The sequence below is a fragment of the Pseudonaja textilis genome, unplaced genomic scaffold (assembly GCF_049901715.1).
Source record: "Pseudonaja textilis isolate UNSWEBS1 unplaced genomic scaffold, rPseTex1.2 PTEXCTG106, whole genome shotgun sequence".
In the NCBI taxonomy this organism is placed as follows: Eukaryota; Metazoa; Chordata; class Lepidosauria; order Squamata; family Elapidae; genus Pseudonaja; species Pseudonaja textilis.
Window position 1 is genome coordinate 23,770 of NW_028262447.1, and position 17,778 is coordinate 41,547.

The following is a 17,778-nucleotide window of genomic DNA, read 5'->3' on the forward strand; positions in this document are numbered from 1 at the left end:
GAATGGATTTGTATTTGGAGAGTAATTCTGGCATTTAAATTATTATTTTTTTCAGTACAGCTGTGCTCAGAAACTCCCTCCAGGTTTGTGTCTACTGCCTGACCTGTTTTACATTGGTAGATCATGAGATTCTACTAAGAGTAGATTCTGAAATTTGGAAATAGGCTTAATGCCATACAGAATGCCTAAAAAAATTATCAAGCCTTCTTAAGCAAAAATGTACATGTATACACGTATTAAATGTAGCTTAATTTTTACTGATATTTCTATTTCTATACACCTATAAATGTACACGAAAATAACATGTTAAGTCGAAGCTGATTTTATAATTAAATGAACATTTTTGACAAGTCGGATTGGATATGTTTGACTGGTAATCAGTTTCATTATATGAAGACAGCCCTACCTGCCAGCAGTGTGTGTGTGTGTGTGTGTGTGTGTGTGTGTGTGTGTGTGTGTGTTTTATACTACACTTTTCACTTGCTGCCGCAATGTCATTAAATAGAACTTTTTACTTCTTGAAGTCCTTGAAAAGAGATTAGTAAGCTTTCTCCTTGGGGGTGATTTGTCAATTGCTTTGCAGAGGGCTTAAGCTCATGATGAATATAGGTAGAAAAAGTTTCATCAGAGTTGCATTTGGGTGTCATTTTTTATCAGATTTGTTTCAACCACTCACAGAATACAATATATCAAAGTATATCCCTGGTTTATTATTTTTTTACAGAACATTATTGGTTTTAAAAACTGATGCTTTTCCAGATAATGGGCATTTATGGATTTCAATTGGATGAGATGTTTCAAGACTCATTCATAATTTTTTTAAAAAAGGGGAAGATTGGCAATATTTGCAGATATTATTGATTTTTTTTTCTCCTTTACAACCAAAGTCAATATAACTTTAGGGGATGCACAGATTGTGTTTAACATATTTGCCTGATGAATAAATTTACATATATGCAAAACATAGCAAACAAGAATATATATAGATGTACATAAATACATACACACATATACACACACTCACAAATGTACCCATCATTCTGTTTCCTTTTGGGGAAGCAACAGTAGGTCAAGTGTATAAAAGTAGTTAAAATAATCAAAATTATTAAATAATTTAATTATTTAATAATTAAAAAAGAGTATTAGAGACATTTGGCAAGGGGAAAAAAAGGAAATAACTGATTTCAAACAATTCCATTCTCCAGAGGACCAGTTTAGTCTAGTGATTAAGGCATCAGGCTAGAACATGGGAGACTGTGAGTTCAGGTCTTGCTTTAGTCATGAAAGCCAGATGGGTGACTCGAGCCAGTTAGTCTTTCTCTCAGCCCACCCATCTCAGAGGGTTGTGGTTGTGGGGAAAATAGGAGGAGGGAGGTGTGTTGGATATTCAAAATAAAAGTTTCACATCTTGCATGTTTTTGACCTCTGATTCTTTCTCTGAACCTGGTTCATTTTGCTACCCAACTACATAACATCAATGATGCTAGAAAGAAATAGGATTTGCTGTCTGTTTATATGCAGTATCTTCTCCATGAACAAAGGCAAATACAAGTGTCCCGGGATAATGTTGCAGGATTCAATCTGGGTTGGTCCCTGGGACCAGCAGTTTTGTCTTCCAAGTTTCTGGAGCCCATCCTCAGGGAACTTTTCTATATTCTGTGTTGTGATATTTATATGGTGGCTGTTGTATGTAGCTTTTTAGATGTAGATTGCTTTTTAGATGTAGCCAGCCATTTTTCTCTTTTGAATGGTATGTAAATGTTGTTTACTTCTATATACTTGTTGATGGCCAATTTGTCTGAGTGCCAAGGTTCCAGAAATTTTCAGTATAGCTTGGTGTTTTTCAATATAGCTTGGTCTACAATGTTCACAATTTTCCATTTGAAACTATGGTTAAGTCTATTCATGTGTTATGAAATTATGGAGTTGTCATCATGTCTTCTAGCTGCTAATAGGTGTTTATGGAAGCATTCTTCTAGCATAGAGTAACAGCTGCTATCTCAAGGACTCTACAGTTCAACCTTGGGCTACAAATATTCTCTTCTTTTAATTTGACCTTCATTCATTATCCCATATGACCAAGCAATCTCAGCAAAGTTTGGATGGATTTCTGTTGCATTGTTAATTCATTTTTGTATATTCCACATTTGTTCATTGTTCTTTCTTTCTTCTACAACATACACTTAAGTACCCTGGGATCATTACATTTCACTTATATTTCTCTTGACATATCTAGCTCTTACTGCAATGTAACAAATTGGACAGAAGCACATATACAATAGAAGCTATTCCCCTATTTCAATAAACATTCATTCCTCACAATGGATCACAGACTACTCACTACAAGTGTTCCTTGTACGTATCAGCAGAAAAGCCATTAAACAAATTAGGAAATATCATCATTATTTTCTTACTTAAGGTTCAATGCTGAACCACTTGCTAAGCATCTCATTTATTTTTATTTTCATGCATGCCTTGCTTCCATATAGACTCTTTCTGTATTCACAATCAGCCTTGCTCAAATCTACACTTGCACATCATTTTTACTTTCTTTTTCCAGGTTTTTCTTGGATACTTGCATTCATAGCATTCATTTCAATTCCATTCTTTGAAATACCAGTATCATTCTCCTTCAAATAAAATTACTATTTCTAGCATGCCCTCACTTCAGTTTCATTCCAAATTGTTCATCACTTTTATTTTTAATTCCATTCACTCTGTTGAAGCCGGCTTGTTTAGCACTTTTCATCCATTTCCCAAGCAATATTTTATTCCCCCCAAAATAGCTCTGTATTTCCTCTCCCCTTTTTAATCTTCACCCTCATTTTTTACAGCTATCTTTTCTCCTGCACATACACAATATACAGGATCCTTCCCTCATCTCCAGTTTTTGCAGCTATCATTCTCCTGTATGCATTTTTTTCTCATTCAAGCTTCTTGACTTTTTCACTCCACCAAACAAGCTGTTTTATATTTTGCATCAGAATAATTTCACATGCTTCTGACTCAGTCTTGCATAATTATTTACACTCCATTTCACATTTCTTCCAGTTCTTCTTTATAACAATTTCTGTTCATTCAATTGGGAGATCAAATATATTTTTAACACTTTTCCATACAGGATTCCTGGATTAATTCTCCTTCTAACCTAGTGTCTTTACCTACTTTTGTATTTAATTTACTTAAATCTCTCAATATTTCATCATGCATTCATAGGCTTACATTTAAACTACATATTCAAAAGCAGATTTTTTTTAACTACCCAGTTACTAAAGTGTCACCATTCTTATGTTTCCAAATGGCCCTCTACTTTCTAATCTCAATCCTAACCATCTTTTCATGTAATCTATTTCTTCTGGATTTCATTCATTCAGAACACTGAACAACTCGTCCTTGATCATTCAGTTAACACTGCTCAGTGGAGCATAATATGTAACTATCACTGTCTTTAGATACCTATTTTCATATGCACCCAGAACAATGTAGATAGCTTTAATTTATACTTTTTAATAGATCTTGCTAACGTACCAATACCACTGACATACTATTAAATGAAGTCTGAACTAAAGTAACATAGTTATGGATAAATGGAATTCATTTAAATTAGTGTGTCATTTTCTAACCAGATCTGAAGGTTTTGAATGTTCATTGAGAGAGAGAAAAAATCAGGCAATATTATCATAAACATGGGCATTGTGTAGACATACATTTTTAAACATACATTTTGGAAATATATATTGAAGACAAAAGAAGATGAATATGTAACTTTAGCAAAGGTCAAAATTTGACAAAGTGATTGCTGGGCAAGACTAACCATTTACTGATGTAGGCTTTGTGAGAGAAAATATGATTGAAACAGAGACAGATTTCTGGAATTGGGAGAAAAATTATATCATCTAGGCAGCAAGCTCTAGGGAATAAATCAAAACAAAAATGCAATCAGAACAAGGCAGCACCAATTTTTCAAAGACAGAATGGTTTAAATATTTTGCATGTAACCAATAATGAAAAGGGAAGAAGAACATACTTGTACTGTCAGAAAACCATGGATAGAACACCTGAGTTAGAATTGTTGCAATCAGCAACAGAAATAAATAAATTGTTTTTAAGACATATTCTTGAAACTTAAATAATAAGACTGAGAGTAAGTGTAACTCAATAAAGGCATTAGGAAAAAAGCTTGCAATATAGAAACAAACAATTAAAATTTTAAATGTATATAAAAATGTCAGAATTAGCTGTAAAAGCAGAAGAAGGTATTGTATTTCCTTCCTCTGAAAAAAATAAAACATGCAATGGTGTGTCCCAAAAAAACAGGCTGAGCAAGCCTAAGGATAGTTCTCAACTTTTAATATCTTAGAAATGCAAATGTTTAGAATAATTCACATAATTCCCATGAAAACATTGTGACAATTCCTAAATTCTGAGGAAGAGAAACAAATAGCATTTCGATTTATCTGCCATTCCACAGTACTTTACTGCACTTCCTGAATGGTTTACAATGTCAGCATATTGTCCCCAACAATCTGGATCCTCATTGTACCAACCTTGGACAAATGAAAGGCTGAGTTAACCTTGAGCCCCATCAGGATCGAACTCCAGGCTGTGGGCAAAGTTAGCCTGCAATACTACATTCTAATCATTAGAATGGGCAGAATTCTTGGGTGCCAGATGGAATAACACTGACTTTTCCATTAATTAAGAAAGGGTGGCTCATATTAGCTAGGAAAAAGTTAGAAATGTTTGAAAGGACAAGAGTTGAGATTTGCCCTGTAACAATAATTGACCAACATGAGGATCAGCCATGTTGTTGAAAAATGTTTAAACTGAACTGAATTTTCATCAACTTCTGTTCTGGGTATTCACACTACCCATTTGAGCTTTTGCAATTCATTAAATAAGTTTCTTACTCTGTCATTTTTTATTAAATGTAATTTAATAATTCATGTTAGATAGCTAACTGTTACTTTTTGTGGTACAAGTGAAACTGAGGAATTCTCCATTTAATATGTTTGCTGCAAGTTATGTCATGAAATATTGAAAGAGCTAGAATTCATCAGTACATTTGTCCTTACATTTTCCTAAACTTGAATGAGGATCCTATATTCAAGAATTCTTACTGACATATTTCTTTTTTTCACTGCTCATTTATAAATACTATAATTAATATCAAATTGGTTAATATTGGTTTTTAGTTCTGATTAAGAAGTAGCCTCTAAAGGGTTATTGATATAAGAAATTCAGGTACAATAGAAGTGATTTGAGAAAGGTGGGTGGGGACCCAGATGTTCCATTGTAAGTGTACCATGCTTTCCAGCTGTTGCTCGCAGGGTTGGAGAGATTTGCAGACTTATGAAATCAGGTATGTTGGATGAAAATTAAAGAGAAATCAACTTAACATAGACCTGTCATTTAGTTTAGAAGCACAATAAGCCAGTGAGCACTATCTCTTAACATTTGATTTAATCCATTAATAATTAATGGGAAATGGGAAAACTCTTGGAGCTTTTCCATACTGCTACTTTAAGCTTCTTGAATTCTATCCAAAATCCAGCTAGAAATAAAGCTAACATAAGTACCTCATTTCTAGACTTCATCTTATGCTGACCCAGCTCTCCAAACATGACAACCCTCTGACGTGAACACAAAAGATTCCTTTATTAGGAGTGCTGGCAGCCCCACCAAAACATTTCTCTTGCAGGCCAACAAGTCTGTCCGTATGGAAGATAAATAGCTGTCTGCCACACTTATTCATTTCCGCACCCTGCCTTTTATCCCCCAGAGGTGGGGCCTCATTAACAGCAGTGGCTCTTCCTTCCCCAGGATCAGCCTACAGCTTTCCACTGCTCTCCTTTTCTCTGCCTTCTGCTCAGCCGCACGTCAGGCACTGGACCCAGCTGTTCCTCCTCTTCTTCATTAACCACCTCCACACCTGAGGGCTGTTGACTCTCTATCTGAGGGCTGACAGACAGCCCAGGCTCCACCTCTTGTTACTCTCTGCCAGATCCATTCCCTCTTCCCCCTCGGAGCTCTCAGGTTGCCCTGATGCTGACCCTGACTCGCACGCCGCTGCCTCCTCTGATTTGGCTGCTGGAGGGGCCAGCGGCTGACAGGCCACAACACATCTCCTCTTCCTCATCGAACTAGATGCTTTACATTCTTGCTCTTTAACATGGTATCATTATGATTCTAATACCAGAAGTAATGAAATGTTACTTCTGTCCTCCAGATTCCTAACCTAGGTATTCCTCATTGTATGGAAAATACAACAATGAAATCATTTCAGAAATTCATCAAGACTTTTTAACTTTTATTTTAAATACTCACATGCAAATAGGCAAATACATTACAGCAGAGCAAAACAAATTGTTAGTGGTATCTACTGTCTAACACAGAAAACGTGCTTATATTTCTCTGCTATAATTACTAGAAATACTATGATTGTCCATGTTATTAAAGTTTAAGATATATATACCCTGTTTCTCCAACAATATGGCCTCCCCCAATAGGAAGTCCCAGCATGTTTTATAGGCATGAACTGAAATTAAGCCCCTCCCCCCAAATTAAGGCCTATATTAAAACATGTGAAATGGGGGGGGGGAATGGTGGGGGGGCTTGAGCAAATACCATGCAAATATTATTACAAGCTTTGAAACTATACCTTTAAAAATCTGATCATTTATTCTTTGATATTATTTATAGATCCAACACGATTTGTGGTGGCACCTACCAGCATGGATGTCACTGCTGGTGAAAGTATTCTTCTTCCTTGCCAAGTATCTCATGATCATCCACTAGACATTGTCTTTACTTGGTCATTTAATGGACATCTCATAGACTTTGAAAAAGATGGAGATCACTTTGAAAGAGTTGGAGGGGTAAATATTATTAGTAGTAATTGTAGCAGACTTCATGACTGTTCAGTAATAAAGTATTGGATAGTTTGATAATATGTTTATAGAAAAGAGACCAATTGTATTGTCTGCCTGCTCACTTGTTAATCCTAAATCTGTACACATGTATGTTCTCAAATCATAGCAGTTTATAATTCCAGCAATAAAATATTTGACTTATCTAAATTCTATATTACCATGTTATCTCCTTGATCAGATGATCCAAGTACTTATTTCTTGGAATACTCTGCTTTCCAAAAGTAGCAGATCATTAACAAAACGTAATAAATGTAAAACTATGCATTCGGGAAGAATCAGATGGGTAATTATTCCTTCACTATTTGTCAACATTGTCAATAAAATTAATTGCCATTTTGTTTAAAAAAATACTACAAATGACAGCTAAAATCTCAGAGAGAAACTGCCTATTCTTTTTATAGAACACTAATATATAGGCTGGATGCGGTAGCTCAGTGTCTAAGACGCTGAGCTTGTTGATCAGAAGATTGACAGTTCAATGGTTCAAATCCCTAAAGCCACGTAACATACTGGTCCCAGCTTCTTCCATCCTAGCAGTTCAAAAGCAAGTAAAAATGCAAGTAGAAAAATAGGGACCACTTTGGTAAGAGGGTAACAGCGTTCTGTGCACCTTTGGCATTTTGTCATGCCGGCCACATGACCACTGAGACATCTTCGGACAGCTCTGGCTCTTTGGCTTTGTAACAGAGATGAGCACCACCCCCTAGAGCTGGAAACAACTAGCACGTATGTGCAAGGGGAACCGTCACCTCTACCAAAGTCTAAAATGAGAGACAAAGCTGTTCTCTGAACAGAAAGTCAGAACAGAAAACTGTACCTAAACCTAGTTGCCACTATGCAGGAATGTTCAGCTCTGCAGAACATTCAGTTCTGCAGAATGTTCCCTGCTCCTTCTTTGTCTTTAGAACAAAGTTTTCAAACACCTTAAGGTTTTGCAAAATCTGAATGGAATTCCATGAGAGATGATGGAAGAGAGAGATAAAGACAGAGAATGAGTGTTTTTGAGGGGCATCATAGCAATTTATTTGCAGTACAATCGAACCGTTGGGATATCTCAGTTGACATTCAGAAGCCTCTGCACCCTCCCTCAGGGATGTTTGGAAGACCCTCATGTTGTGGGGCTCTCAAAGGCAAGCAGCAGGGGTTCTGGGTTTTATCTTGTGACAAACAGGCTTTCTGGCCTGAAAAAAGGTAGACATCCATTTTAGGGTCTGCAAACATATCCACAACCTTACACTAGATGTTGTCTACAAAGTCAGGCATTTTTAAAATACTTTGCTTGCAGTTATCTTCCACTGTCAGGCTTTTAGCCAAGTTTCTGGCCCAATGAAGAAAAAAAAAACAAGTACCTACTAAAGTTCAAACAATTTGCATCTCCCCTTAGTTTTCCTCTACAGGACTCTGTGATTCTGCAAATTTGAAACTATGGTCAACATTCTTAGAAGATAAACCTAATCCCTTCCAGGAAAGCAGCAATTTCAAACACACCACAGAATAAGTTCTTTCTTTATGCAGGAGGCATTTCAAGCATCCTTTAGGTTAAGACATATACATATGTTAAATAAATTAAATGTGCAGAATAGCCATTATTAAAAAAAAGTGGACGGGTCAGAACTTCCTATTAGTTCATGCAAAAGGCTCTAATACTGAGAAGGAATATAATGCTAATCAATATAATTCTAGATCAGACAGAAATATTTGCTTTACCTTCTAAAGTAACCCAAGTTCATTATTGAACCCAATGGTAGTTTATCGTATGCCAAAGGTATCATTTTATATATATGTATAATTTCAGGTACTATTGCATGGACCCACTCAGATGTTTACACAAGTACACAAAATATTTCTGATGCTGCACAACCACACAGAAGCCATCACTGAATCTATACATTTGCTAATTGGTTACAGATATTTTGCACTTTAGAAAACAAATTATATTGTTCCATGCCAAGTAATGCAAACATTTCTAGATTGTAGTCCTTGTAACCTTATACAAATATGTGATCCATCTAAACTGTCAAACTCCTGGCCTGCTGTCCACGCCCACATCTGGTTTAGTGAAGGGGGAAAAAACTCCCAATACATCACATGATGCTGCCATGACGATGTGAATTTGACACCCTGATGTAATTCATGGCTGTGCTACAAGACTCTGAAAACTACTGTAGATGTCTCATCTTTGGGCTGACCTAATTAGACAAAGATATGCAGAAAACAGATATCCAAATACTAATGAAGGTTGTAAACTGGACATTTAGTAGAACATTAAAAAACAACAACCCTTTTTTGCATACCACATTTATGGTAAACTGCTTGACTGACCTGAATTTCTGTTATCCTTTACAAGGAGCCACATTTTCCTGTTCACACATTTTACATTATTTATTTTAATTGATTTAATTTTGACTTGTAGACCACCATATCCTCAGTAGAATCCAGGTTGCTTAAATAAGTCATGTCTCGCATTTCCATCTGTTGATGTAAAAGTAAAATCCATTAGCCAAGTGGTTGTCATATGATAATGCTATTTAGAGCACTTTATAAAGTAGTTGTAACATTTTTCCTTACTTTATCAGCAGGATTCAGCTGGTGATTTGATGATCAGAAGCATCCAGCTGAATCATGCTGGAAAATACGTCTGCATGGTGCAAACAAGCGTGGACAAACTATCAGCTGCTGCAGACCTGATTGTAAGAGGTATTTGAATTTTGTTTGCTGTTGTTATTGTTGCAAAACTACTGCAATTAATACCATAAAACACAGCTCTAAAGGTTTTTTGTGCCTTCAACTAGCAATCCAAAAAAAACCCACAGATTGCCTGTGAAAGTACGAGAGAGAAATGTTTAACATATGTTAATAATTATTATAGTTAGGTAAAGAACTAAAATATTGTTCAAACATGGAGGCATGAAGTGTCTCCATTTTAATATGGGTGTGTGTGTGTTTTATTTTTTATTATTATTATTTTTTTAATGGCATGCATTGTACGTATTAAGTTACAATCTGGGAAGAAAACAACATGCATGCTTCAGTTGCTTTGGCAGCAATAATTTGCCTGTAGCCTTTTTGCCCTCTCTTTTATTCTTTCCATATCATGCTCTCCACCTCGGACTTCTGGTGACCTCTTGGTCATGTTACTGTGACCAAGAACCAAGTACTGCAGTCACATTACTGTGGCAGAGGAACTCAGCTCTGTTGTTCTCCACCTTTTAAGCATTGCTTCGTAAATATACTGCTACTAGAAAATGCAAATGATGGCGCTTAAAAAAATATCAGTGTGACCCCAAATCACTGACCTCAGCGCCCTATGTTGGCTACATCCGTTATGCAGTCACCTCAGGGCAAATCCTGACTATTGTGCTTGATTCTTGCAGGTACTTTAGTTTGCTTATTTGACCAATATAGTCAAGAGGCAACATTAGTCAGAAAGAGATTTATACTCTAAAAGCTATACATTAATCTGGTGGCAATTTATTATTGTCCCAGTGGAAGGTTAATGTGGCTTGAATATTTGGGAGAAAGCTGTAAAAGTATTTGTTCTTAGAATCTAATTTTCCTGATTGCCATTTCTATCAAATGCCTCTTTTCTGGATAGTTTGTTCTCACAGCATCAAACATCCATGGAGAGGGCAAGGTGGACAAGCAGTAAACACATATCACAATATTGCAATGCAAAATCTTCCCCCTCACTGCAATGCGATGATGAAAGGGCAGAACTCATGTGATATTGTAATATGCGGTCCATCCTTTTAGCATCAATGTGCTAAGGCACGGCTGCACATTTCTCAGTTATGTAAACATTGTATACTGTCTTTCGATCACGTAAAAGCATTGTAATGAAGAAATTGAACCCCATCAGTTGCAGCAAAAAACAAAAACTGAATAATACAGGTTGTCCTCTTCTTATGACCATGGTTGCGACTGGTTAAGCAGTGCATTCATTAAGTAAGGCACCATATGACGGTGTCTAATTTTGCAATCTTTTTTGTCACTGTCACATTAGATATCACCTGACCACAACTTGCAACCATTCCTTTTGGCTTCCCTATTGATTTGCTTGTCAAAAGCTGGCTGGGGAAATTACAAATGGTGATCAGGTGACTGCAGGATGCATGGATGCTGCCAGTGGTGGGATTCAAAAAAATTTACTACCAGTTGTATGGGTGCGGCTTGGTGGGCGTGGTATGGCTTGGTGGGCGTGACTTGGTAGGTGTGGCAGGGGAAGGATACTGTAAAATCTCCATTCCCACCCCACTCCTGCAGGAAGGTTAATGCCAGTTCTCCAAGCTACTCAAAATTTCCGCTACTGGTTCTCCAGAACTGGTCAGAACCTGCTGAATACCACCTCTGTATGGTGCCATGGTCATAAGTGTGAGGATCAGCCATGTCACTTTTTTCAGCATGTCATATTTTCAAACAAATGGTCATAAGTTGATAACTATATGTAGAAGAAGCAAAGAATCAAATCAATATGCCGATTCTCACTGTAGTCCAAAGACTTGTATAAAAAAACCATATTTTTCATTGCTCAGAGATTGGTTATCTGAGGAACCATCTAATTCAGGAAGAATTGACATACACAAGGTTCCATCCATTAAACCAGGGGTAAGGAACTTTTATGACTTGTGGACTTCAACTCCCAAAATTCCTGAGCCAGCCCAGGAATTCTGGGAGTTGAAGTCCACAAGTCAGAAAGGGGCCATAGTTCTCTACCTCATTAAACAGTGTCATCTGATAGAATCTAGATTTTTTTCTTTCCGTACTGCAGTACCCATCCATTGGAATAATGTATCTCAGAGTTTTGTTTGGCCCTCACCCTGATCTCTTTTAAAAGATTCCTTAAAACCTAACACTTCCTCAGACCATGTGGTAGCCCCTTGTATATTATATGATTTAAAAAAAACATTAGCATGTTTTCCCCCCCCCCCATACCTGTTAGTCTTTTGTCTGTATTTTAAAACTTTTAATACTATAGATTGTCTAGATTCAGGTAGCTCTAAAAATTTAAGCAATGAAATGAAACAAAGCAGCCAACCGAACCTCTTTTAGAAGAGTCTTATATTGTTGAGGTGACCCTATTAAGAAGACATCTTTTGTAATCCCATCCACAATATTTGAAACAATAAATAATGAAGCATCCATTGCTGATTTCAAACTACAGTTCACCTCATATGGAAAGAGACAGTTCCTAAGTACAAGTAGTCCTCAACTTATGAACATTTGTTCAGTGAGACCATTCAAGGTTATTGTAGTGCTAAACGAAGGGATTTATGAGTTATGAGTAGCCAAAGTTATGGCTACTGCAGTACCCCTGCAGTTACAGGATCAAAATCCAGGTATTTGGCAGCCTGGATTTACAATCACAGAGGTGCTTCAACTCTACCTATTTAACTCAAATCTATGTCCTTTTTGCCCCCTCATTCCATGGTCCCCGATGCCCTCCCTGACCTTTGCCATTTTTTTTTGCTTCCAGTGCTCACCAAGCATGCCCAGCCTGGCCCCTTCACAAGGCAGCTACTGGCTATACAAGGCTTTCTTTTGCCAGGTTGCTCATGGTAGTTTCTTCAAGAGACCTGGGAAAGATGGCTTACATGGTCAGCAGCTGAATTGCAAAGGGCAGGAGAGGCACACCTCATCAGCAGTGGAAGCAAGTGAAGAAGAAGGACAGCTGTGGCTGGGACTTGGTTGGCATGGCTACAGCTTTGTGTTGTGCTGCTAGTCGAGCTCTGGCTGGGTTTCATGCTGCAAAGGGCTTCGCACTGCACTGTTGCACAGAGGCTTCTTACACTGGAGCCATGGTGTGCCAAAAAGCCCCTTTCTGTTGCATTTCTGGGGCAGCTGAGACTTCCAGACAAGGCTGCAGCTTTTCACACTATGCTATAGCTCAGGGGCTTCTTGCAAGAAGCTCCTGGATGGGAGTTGGGCAAACACCTCCAAAGCTGCATGATTCTGAGCTACCTTGCAAGGTAGGAGGTAGGGTGACCAAAAGGGAAGAGATGGGGAGAGAGATAAACAGATGGGGGAATTTGGGGAAGCTCCTTACCTTGAGGCTTGAGGAACATCGACCAGAATGGCTTGGATTGGGGTGAGTCCTCCAGTAATAGAATTAGTTTAAAGTTGGCAATGGGAAGTGCCAGGAAAACCTTTGCTAAGATAAGTGGTGAGGTGATATCCGACCTTATGACTACATCACCCAGCAATGGAAATTTTGATCTCAATCATGGTTATGGGGTGAGGATTACCTGTATGAGACTCCAGGTAATGTTTTCTACTTCCTTAATATAACAAAACTAGTCTAGGTTTTGACGACATAGAACTGTGGGCCTCCTGTGCTCAGCCCTGGAATAAAATTATTGATTCTTATTAAATGCAATCAATTACCCTGTATCAATCAGGCAAATACCCTGATCAGATTTTACTCACATTTATTTTGTAATGGCAGCTAACCTGTATAATGCTTCTGCTTTAATTCAGTGTATTTATGTTATATATTTTTCCCTTGAAAAACAGAATGGAAGTCTTCCTAGTCTAGTCTAACTATTCTAGAATAGCTGGAAGTTTATCAGCTGGTCCCTCATGGAATTAAAATATATTGTAGCTTTAGTAAATGCATGTTCCACTTAATGAGAACAAGGTTCAATGAGCAGTTTAAATACTCAGAAATTAGGCTGCTAAATATTTAAAATCTATAATACTTGAAGTTCTTAAGTATATAGATCATTTTGGAGGAAATAATCTTACATTTTATTAGAAGTCTTTTAGAAGAAAATACATTACAGAGTTCCGTGAACATAGTGAATTTCTTTTTTTCTGGCATCTGGAGTTGTAGGGACTTTTTTTTAGTGCTACATTTTGTGGCCAAGCTGCACCATCTAGTGGATAAAAGGAAACACCAGCCAAACTTTCCTTTCAGTTACTGATGTTCATACATGTTGAAAAACATACATTTGCTTAATCAAATAAATGAGTTAGAGCCTAACTTAGTCTAAAAGTCACTTGTCATTGTAATTGACATTTCATTTAAGTGCGAATGTAGTTGCACCATCATATTTGGCAAAATAAACTGGCAGATGATTAAAAAACAAAGGACTAAGGAGAAATTTCCTAATAGTGAGAACAATTAACCAATGGAATGGCTTGCCTTCAGAAGGTGAGGGTGCTCCATCACTGGAGGCTATTAAGAAGAGATTTGACAGCCATTTGTCTGGAATGGGCAGGGGTGTCAAACTGGCGGCCTGTGGGCCAGATGCGTCACATATCACATGCTGGCAATGTGATGCCGCGAGTTTGACACAAGTGGTATAGGGTCTCTTGCTTGAGCAGAGGGTTGGATTAAAAGACCTCCAAGGTCTCTTCCAACTCTATTATTCTACTAAAGCACTCTGTAGCACCTTACTAGAAGCTAAGTTCTATAGTTAGCAAAGGCTTTCTATTAATGTCAAGTCATTTTGTTTTAGTTTTAATTACAGTCTTCAGCACAAATCCCATTTGATTGTATTTTTACATTTCACATTTCATGTGTTACTATGGAATCTACTCTTGGAAAGACTGTGCTAGGTGCTTCCAGCAAACACATTTCAAATTATTCATTCTTACAGCTGGTGAATCTTTTTTAAGCACCCATTGTTAAAAACAGCAGGGTGAAAGATATAAGATTATGAACCATAATATATTATAGACACATCTCTAATGATCAATAGAGAGAACTTTTATAGGAAAAGAATCATGAGGAAAACTTACTATGATCATAATTTGGTGTATGCTTACTTAAAGAGTCAGTCCCATTAAATTCAAACGGTTTATTTTTGAGTAAGTACAACCTAAGGTGATATTTAGAGCATTTCAGAATGTTATTATTGAAATTAAATAATATGTCTTTTGCAAGCAGAGTCCAACATATATATTTAGTAAACTAAATATGTGTTATTTAGTAAACTAAATATGTTACATAACAATTTGTGTTCCTACTAACAGCCAGAATTATTAGAAAATCTTGAGAAATTGCATGCTTGTCAATAACTGATTTTTGGAATATGTATGTACAGTTCAAGCTGTATTGTTAAGACTTATTTAATCTGTATATCAACGTTCCTAACAGTATAGCCTGTAGTATAAAATAAATAAATAAAAATTTAAATGTTAAATCTACTTTATTCTTAAAGTTTCATTTTCAATATCATTTTGAAAAGAGCAGCTAAAATTGTGACTTCAATTCTCAGTCATCACTATGATTTCACCCTTAAAACAGAGATTTCCCATCTATTTCCTGAGGAATGGAAGACCTCCAGAATATGGGATATGGGGAAAAGGAATGTAAAAAAACAAAAACAAGGTACCAAATAGAGGGGAATGGGATGAAGCCTCCATGGGCACCGAAGTAAAATTATTGGGCTAATAAACTTACATCATTCTTCAGGGGTATGGTTTGGTGTAACAAACATTATTCCCAGCTATGTTATTTACGGAGGGCAATTGGCAAACAAGCGATAAGAAGTAGAGAAAATGAGAAATTCTTATTGCTTCTCATATGCTGATCCTTAATCAGTATTTTTTCCTAATAAAGTCTTCTACTCAGAAAGGCATTCTGTTGGTTTTTGATGAATATCTGAAATGAGAATATTCCAGATCTGGGGAAATCCTCAGTGAATAGATTTCTCTGCCTTCATTGCTCAGACTTGCTCTAATCATATGACCAATTGGGCAATAGTCCATCTCCTAATAAAAAGTACAGGGCTACAGGTCAATACTGAGAGTGTACAATGGATCAGCAGTTAAAGACGCTGAGCTTGTTAGCTGGAGAGTTGATAGCCCAGGTTCGAGACCCAAGCTCCATGCAATGGGTGAGTTCCTGTTACTTGCCTCAGCTCGTGCCTACCCTAGCAATTAGAAAGCATAAAGATGAGAGTAGATACATTGATGCCATTTTGGTGGAAAGGTGTTTCATGCACCTTTGGCCTATAGCCACGCAGGCCACATGAACACGGAAATTGTCTTTGGACAACGCTGGCTCCCTTAGCCAAGAAACGGAGGTCAGCATCATGCCCTAGAGCTGGACATGACTAATAGGGAAACCTTTACCTTTTTACAGGTCAGCAGAAGGTCCCCAGGTCAGACAAGACAGCATCCACATCACGGCTTTCATGCAAAAACAAACAAACAAAACTGATTCTGTGAAATAACTCATGAAATCATTTTGCCTCTCCCCAAATATTAACCATTTTTAATCTCATTGCCATATTGCACAAAGAGATAATTTAAGGATGTCATTGAAACTCTCCATTTCCAAGAAGACATGCAAAGATTACACCAGATAAGTGTTTCAGGTTAAGGCACACTTATTTGAAAAGATAAACCACTGAGCCTTTAGGGCTTAATTCCCTATGAATGTGAATAACATTATATTGAAAGTCTATAGCTTTCTTACTGATAACATTCTATGTTCAGATTAGAAAGATTTTAGGAATTTAAACATTTTGTCTTTTTCACCATTCCAAATATTCTTTTTTACATTTATTTTTTAAAAAATTTCTTAAATATTCTTTTAAAAAACTGAGCTACTATATAAGAAAGGATTTTCTGAGTCCTGTTACATGGGCAAAAATAATAATTCTTGTGTCTCTTGTGATAAAGAACACATATCTCTGCTAAAAATTAACTTTAGTAACTGTATTTAAAGCTTACCTATGTCAGAATAAACTTAGAATGCAAAAAAAGTTTTATAACAGAAGTTGTCCCATAGTGCCAAGAATTTCAACTGATCCAAATCAAAAAGATAATGCTCAAAATATCCCAAACGTTTCAAGTTTGTTATAGTTTACATCACCATCATGGGCACTGAAAACTCTTTTTTTAACAAGTTAACAGAGTTGGAAGGGACCATGTAGATCATCTAGTCCAACTCTGCGGACAGAGTAGACAGTGTAGAATGGATCAAACACTGAAATCATTGGGCTACTTTGGGCAGTATATTTTGCATCTGGATCTCCCACAGTTCCTTCTACAAAGAACAGATTTTTATAATATCTTTTTTTTCTTAGAATTGAACAGGAAAGTCTTGCAACTTCTTCATCTTAAATGTGGACTACTTCTGCAGGCTATTATTTGCTATTATTTGCTGAGGGGAACCAAAATGTATTTTTGTTTATTTTGGATGTTTCATAACAGGTCCCCCAGGTCCTCCTGAAGCTGTGACAATTGATGAGATAACAGACACTACAGCTCAGGTTTCTTGGAGACCAGGAGCAGATAATCGCAGTCCCATCACAACGTATGTTATTCAAGCAAGGACTCCATTTTCTGTTGGATGGCAAGGAGTAAATACAGGTACACAAGTACTTGAAAGCATATAGAATGTGATTTTTAAACTTTTCTATTTACACAAAATGGTCAAGTCAGCATGAATCTATAAAATGTAATGCTGATAAATAGAACATACAGTATATACGATGATCTTCAAGGAGAAAGTAAGAAAATCAATAATTCCTACAAGTTCATATTCATCATGTTGTTCCCTTTCATGGTAAGCAATATTGTACAGTGCAAAGAATAAGAAAAAGAGAAAGAACTATAAGTAATTTATATCAATTCACTCAAACAAGTTAATTCTTTTTGTATTTTATCCATATTCTTTCACCACACATTCTTTCTTTACTGTCCTAAAGGTGCTTTTTCCAGAGGCAACTGGAGTTTCTTTATTTTTCCTTGAAAGGAAAGGAAAAACAAAGTCCAGTTGCCTCTGGAAAAAGCACCTTTGGGACAACCATAACCTGGACGACTGAGAATCTCTGTAAACATTCTTTCTTTACCTTGAGTACCATATTATTGCTCCATTCAGCTTTTTGTTTTT

At 36.8% G+C, this 17,778-nt stretch overlaps 1 protein-coding gene across 3 annotated transcripts; it reads left to right on the forward strand.

Annotated features, from left to right (window-relative positions):
• The first annotated feature begins 6,699 nt into the window (after positions 1-6,699).
• Positions 6,700-17,357, forward strand: LOC148123876 (contactin-4-like). 3 transcript variants are annotated; one of them, XM_087918577.1, is made up of 4 exons: positions 6,700-6,878; positions 9,512-9,629; positions 15,181-15,264; positions 17,097-17,357. In XM_087918577.1, exons 1-4 carry the CDS (start codon positions 6,735-6,737, stop codon positions 17,279-17,281), a joined length of 531 nt encoding a protein of 176 aa, XP_087774703.1. In that variant the 5' UTR covers positions 6,700-6,734; the 3' UTR covers positions 17,282-17,357. The 3 variants fall into 3 exon arrangements, with proteins under 3 accessions (XP_087774703.1, XP_087774702.1, XP_087774704.1); XM_087918576.1 differs by having other exon boundaries at positions 9,509-9,629; positions 17,097-17,351; XM_087918578.1 differs by lacking the exon at positions 15,181-15,264 and having other exon boundaries at positions 9,509-9,629; positions 17,097-17,349.
• Positions 17,358-17,778: the final 421 nt, after the last annotated feature.

Bases quoted from the DNA above. Each gene is read 5' to 3' on its own strand.
- LOC148123876 (XM_087918576.1), top strand. From the start codon at position 6,735: ATGGATGTCACTGCTGGTGAAAGTATTCTTCTTCCTTGCCAAGTATCT. The intron at 9,630-15,180 runs GTATTTGAATTT...CCCTTAAAACAG, and splicing joins TGCAGACCTGATTGTAAGAG to AGATTTCCCATCTATTTCCT. The intron at 15,265-17,096 runs GTACCAAATAGA...GTTTCATAACAG, and splicing joins TGTAAAAAAACAAAAACAAG to GTCCCCCAGGTCCTCCTGAA.